Source organism: Sminthopsis crassicaudata, chromosome 1 (genome assembly GCF_048593235.1).
Source record: "Sminthopsis crassicaudata isolate SCR6 chromosome 1, ASM4859323v1, whole genome shotgun sequence".
Taxonomy (NCBI): domain Eukaryota; kingdom Metazoa; phylum Chordata; class Mammalia; order Dasyuromorphia; family Dasyuridae; genus Sminthopsis; species Sminthopsis crassicaudata.
In genome coordinates this window covers 516,089,140-516,095,139 of record NC_133617.1, presented here as the reverse complement: position 1 = coordinate 516,095,139, position 6,000 = coordinate 516,089,140, and the positions used below count along the sequence as shown (strand labels likewise).

The 6,000-nt window shown below is 38.1% G+C and overlaps 1 protein-coding gene across 1 annotated transcript in view; it reads left to right on the top strand.

Moving 5' to 3' along the window:
* Window positions 1–3,496: 3,496 nt before the first annotated feature.
* Window positions 3,497–6,000, top strand: part of PTCH1 (patched 1) — an 85,912-nt gene continuing 83,408 nt past the window's right edge. The window contains exon 1 of the mRNA XM_074281685.1: window positions 3,497–3,637. Within this exon, the coding sequence (XP_074137786.1) occupies window positions 3,629–3,637 (9 nt within the window). The 5' untranslated portion in view covers window positions 3,497–3,628. The remainder of the gene's footprint in view (window positions 3,638–6,000) is intronic.

Genomic DNA, 6,000 nt, shown 5'->3' with positions numbered 1-6,000 from the left:
AGGAGAATCAGCTAATTGGTGCAGTGGATAGAACACCAGCCCTGAAGTCAAGAGGACCTGATTTCAAATCTGGCCTCAGATACTTAACACTTAGCTGTGTGACCCAGGGCAAGTCACTTAACCCTTCAGCAAAAAAAAAAAAAAAAGTCTTTGGTCTTCCTGACTCCAGGCCCAGTATGCTATCCACTGTACCATAGATTATCTCTAGTTTAACTCACAAACCTGCATGAATAGAATTCTTTGAATATTGTCACCCTTATTAGAGTGTGAACTACTTAAGGGTCAGGACTGATTTTGTTGCACAGTGCCCAGCACGCAAGAAATACTTAATAAACACTTATTGAGTTGACTTTACTTGACATTATCAAAAATGAAGAAGAGACAGAAGAAAAAAAGACTCATGAGGCCAAAAACTAGGGTACATTTGGGTCCATCTGGTGTAAATCAGTAGCAGTCTAATTCACCGAATGACTATCACTTCCTCACTTTACTTAGGCAAAAGTTACATTCCAAAGGTTTTGGGGAAAGTTTTCCATTAAACCTAACACCACTTGCTCAAATAACTTTATTAGCCAGAGCTGTTTTTCTTATTCATTATTCTTTTAGTTTGTATCCTGGACCACCTTATTCTGAGATGTATTTCCTTTATTTATACTACTTTCATCTTGTTTACACCAAAGCATGAAGCAGATTCTTTGATGTGAACTGGAATACAGAAAAAGAAATATTTATTGAAGGAAAACATTCATGTTTCCACAATTGTTAAAACTAATCTGATCCTACACCTATGAGATATTTACTCATTCATTGAGATATTCATTGAAATATCTCAGATATTAATGAAAACCAAATGATATGAAATTATTTCCTTGAAGGGTATAACTTATATGGCTACATGACATTAAAAGGATTGATTTAATGATTCACTAAGATTAATATTTTGGTAATGCAGATGACTCTAAATCAATTAATATATGATAGTGGGGACAATATAAACTCCAGCTTTTCAGTCCATATTTTTGATATGGAAATGCTAGTCTCTATTTAAAGATTATTTAATTTTATCATTAAAACTTTACTTAATTTACCCATAATTTACACTTAAATAATAATGTATTTTTAAAGCACAGCTCACTATTTGTGAAGACTTGTTAGTAAAACAAAACAAAATAATCTAAAATGATAGTTTGGGTAGCCTAGTCTTAGTCCTGCTGCTTGGCCCACAATAACTAGGTTTTGGCATTGCTCTCTGTTCTATGCCCATGTATGCAATTTGGACTGGGTTCAATTCTAGGGATCCAAGCCTCTAAAAGTGTGTGGGGGGAAGGTAATAGATAGACAAGGCTCCAAGTTCTTATACTATGGCTCATTAAATTCCTACCTACCGGGCCTGGGACAAATTTATTTTTAGATTATGGCTAATATCTACAGTTTCCCCAGAAGAGGGGAAAGTAAAAAGGAATTCAGAATGAATCAGGTATGAGACAGATAAAATGTGCCTAGACACAAAAGATATATCAAATATTAAAAAAACACAGTCACAAAATGATTTAAGAAAAGATTCAATAACTTAACTTATAAGTATGTCATGATTTGTTGAGTAAGTAATACTCAAGCCTCATCAGAACATAAAGCTGTATTCAGAATAACTATTTAGGCATTTTGCAGTTCACTTTGGCTTTGCACTGTCCAAACAATTCTTGGAACACTTTTGCTGGTAAAGAAGCCAAGCTTGAATCTTGTTGATTACTGTCCTCTATTTGGCATAGTTTCCCTTGCCACCAGCCTAGCGCCTCTGGATTTCTTGAATTCATAAAGTTGTCTTCAAGCCTAGACTTGTCCATCCAAAGAACAATGTTCAGTCAGTCAGTCAGTAAAGAAAACATAAAGCAGAAAAAGTATTCCAATAAGGCAACTTCAAGTATACTCTATAGTATGTCCTCCCTCATTATTCTTTATAAAATGTCGAACAGATTTTTCTGGGTCACTTCTACATCATTAAATTCTATAAGGTGACAAAGTTGGAAGAAACTTGCTTGTTTTTAGGGAATAACTATCAGCTATTCACTTAACCTCTATTAAATTGTGACTGATTTAAAATGGTATTGTTGGAAGGAATATTTGTGTGACATATCACAAAGCATAAAAGTAATATTAGGCAAAAATATTTTTGGCATTCTCATTGTTTGTGCCAAACTCATCTCAATTATACTTAGCACATATGTGCTAAACTCTCTTTTAGGTGATTCTCACCAGGGCTAATTAATAATCCTAGTTTCCGAGGAACTCCACTGTGAGACTTCCTAAAGCAAGTAACTTCCTAATAAGCCCCAGAAAAAATGACGGAAGTCAACATGAGAGCTAGCATCATACAAGGAAAGTGTGCTAGATTGAAGACAGAAAACTGGAATTCCAAGTTTTAACACAGGCTGGCTGTATGAAGTTGGGCAAGTAATTTAACATCTCTGGGTCTCAGTTTCCCCATCAGTAAAATTTAGTGATTGACTAGATGTCCTCTAAAACCCCTTCCAGCTTTAACTCTATGATTTTATCATCTGATGAATATAAATCTTGCAATACTGAAAAATTAAACTGTTCATCTTTCCTCTACCTTCACTAGATATCTGTATCTCTTTTTGATATTTTTTTGATCTGTTTCCCAGCCATTTATCCCATACAGAAATCCAGGTGACGGATATTATTGCAAAGAAAAAAAAATTCCTGTTCCTCCCAAACCCCAGAAAAGGGGACTAAATGCTATGTAATATTTTTGCAATGGGGGAAGGGAAGATGGGAAAAGAAAAGAGGAAGAGGGGAACTCCAGTCCCACATTCCTTTTTGTCTTCTGCAGACTTGAGAGGGATCAGCAGGCACTGTAGGTTCCAGAAGAGAAAAGATTGGTTAGGCTGGGCTAAACCCAGGAAGGCAAGGGAGGGAAGCTGTGCCTCCTGTTTACCCAGGAGGGCTGTGCTGATAGCACGTTACTTTAGTTTACTTTGCTTTCCTTGAGTTTATTGTAAAGGGGTAAAGTTTTCGGATCCATCACGTGACCCTGACAGGTCCTGCCTATTGAGAGGCAGACCACCCACATAGAGAACGATGAAGCTGCTTAATAGAAACAGGCATGTAATTGTGAACCCTAGCAGCACTCTGCAGAATGCCTGCAACCTAGCAGGATTATTTTTTTACACTTTCAGTTCCTTTTGTGAAGAAGAAGGAGAAGGTAAAGAAAGAAAAAAAAGAAAAAAGGAAGGAAGAAAGGAAGAAAGGAAGGAAGAAGAAGAAGAAGAAGAAGAAGAAGAAGAAGAAGAAGAAGAAGAAGAAGAAGAAGAAGAAGAAGAAGAAGAAGAAGAAGAAGAAGAAGAAGAAGAAGAAGAAGAAGAAGAAGAAGAAGAAGAAGAAGAAGAAGAAGAAGAAGAAGAAGAAGAAGAAGAAGAAGAAGAAGAAGAAGAAGAATTAGAAGAAGAAGAAAGAGGGGATACAGGAGAAAGAAGAAAGGAAAATAAATTGATGTGAAGTCAAAATTCCCCTCATAACCCGTACTTAAACCCACCCCCCAGCTACTTACCAGCAAAAGAAGTAGCAGAAACGGCTCCAGATTCCCCAATTCTTGGAAAGGGGCTCCTTAATGGAGATGGTGAGTGAAAGATTTAACTTTAAAAATCCATCCTATCCCCAGCCTTTACAGAGAGATTTCTTGCTAGCAATTATCTTTAAGCGTTTATACCTGAAGTCGCCGGTAGGGCTACGAGGGAGACCTATGGGTGAGAGGTGTTGGGGTTCATGCTTGCTCCCCTCAGGCAAATCAAACGGGTGGCACAGCTTGGTCCATTCCTCCCAGAGAAACCAGCGCTCCCTGAAGGGGGCCGGCGGTGTGTATTGGCGGAGGGAGGGGGTGAAATAGGAGGGGGGAGCTCAAAGTCCCATGGAACCTCCGTAGCGACCAGTCTAGTCCAACTTTTTTTTTTTTTTTTTTTTTTTTTAATTTAAATGTTTCCCTCCCTTCCTCCCTCCCCCTTGGTCTTCCCTCTGGGCTCGAACAAGGGTTTGGTAATGCGACTTATCACAGGCATTTCTCTCCGAGTAGCTCTTCTCCTATCCCATTTTTACGCCTGGAAGGGTCTCTATCCTGGCTTCCGCTAATCAGCCCCCTTCGGTCCTGGCTCCTGATTTGAGACTGTGAAGAAAGTTGTTTACAGGAACTGAGGAAGGGGTATGGAGACCGGAGACCAAGAGGGAGACGGACTGGAGTAGAGAGGAAGAAAAAAAGATGACCAAAAAAAAGGGGGGGGGGGGGAGGGAGGAAGCAGAAAAGGGAGGGGAATAGGAAGAAGAGTGGGTGTTAAAGAGGAGGAGGAGGAGGAGGAAAGGAAGGGAAAAATAATCTCTAATTGCCACAGTTTAGAGAACACATTCTTACCTTTTTTTCCCCTTCCAACTCCACCTCCCTTAGGGGGCATCACCTAGAGTGGAAATAAAGGATCCAACAGTGTTTTCAAAAGGTTGAGTACATACTTCCTTTCCCCCTCCCCTCTCCTCCCTTCCCAGACAGACACTGACACACCTTTCCTACCACCCACTGAAACACAGGGGAAAAGGCCAAATGCCAGAGTAGCGTTTAGAGTATGAGGGATTAACTAGTGCAACAGATTAATTTTACCAAACTTGAAAACTAAATCATTGTGAATTTTATTTGAAGACATTTGCATGATTGGAGTTGGGAGAGGGGGAGAAGAAGTGGGATTTTTTGTACTTTGGGGAGAAGGAAAACAAACAAAAAAAAAAAAAAAAAAAGAGGGGAAAAAAGTTAAAATATGCCTTCTCTCCTAGGATGCAACCTAATACTTATAGGTTTATGCAGGCCACATAATGGGAAAGATAGATGTGTTGTGGTTGTCTTTCATGTTTGTCAGGATAGTCTGATAATGAGTGTGTCTAAATCATTCAAGGTGTTAATCTTGGCATGCACCTATTGACTTGTGAATCAAAGAAGTTTTCTGTACTGACAGGGAAGGTCAATAGAAATTCCAACCTCAGGACCCTTCCAACTAGTGAATGAGAATGAACTAGTGAATGAGAGATGAATTTTTCCTTAAGTTCTCCTTTTTTCAAAATGAAATCTGGTTTATGCATGAACAAACCCTGCAATGGATACTTTCCCATCTTTTTGATTTGTGTCACTCAAAAAAGAATCATGTAGGCTTTACTTTAAGGAATCACATTCAGTGACCTCTATTTTCATAGAGCCTAGGATTCAAGATGTACTTCTCTCATTTTTTGCCCTTTCCCTGGTGGGAAGACCTAGTTATAAATAAGAAAGACCCACAATGGGAAACTCCAAATATGTTGTAATTGGATAATGAGTCTGAAACCACTACAATAGTTCTTTCTCATCTCCATCTGTGCTTAGTGTTTGTATCTATGTGTGATTTGGGGTTTGGCCTCAGTAACAACATGTAATTGACTCCATAAAGAAAGACTATTCTTCAGTATCATGATCTTTTGTTGTTATCATTTATTTCTGGGTGCTTTCGATTCATTATTATAAAACAAGCGATATTCAATGGTGTGTTCTGATTGTTACAACATTTCTTTCCACAAAGCTATAAATGCCTTTGATTGCATTATCATTTTAAGTTAAAATACTGAACCAAAGTAGGCACTTTTAGGTTTGGTACTCAGACTAATTGGGGTTTTGTACATGATCTTAAGTACAGTATGAAAGGTATATATAATTTCTGCTTCAAGCTATTACTATGTTTATGCAACTAGATTATTATCTGACAATATATTTTGATAAAAGCCTGAACAGTTCGGGGGGATAATTTGAAAAAAGCTACTTTTTATATTTCCTGTAGATAGGCAACTGACAAATGACAATGAATCAAAATCTTTCCTTTTATCTTTATTTCACATACATATGAAACACACACACACACACACACACACACACACACACACCTTTTATTTTCTTCTGCCTCTGCCACAGTGTATAAAGCC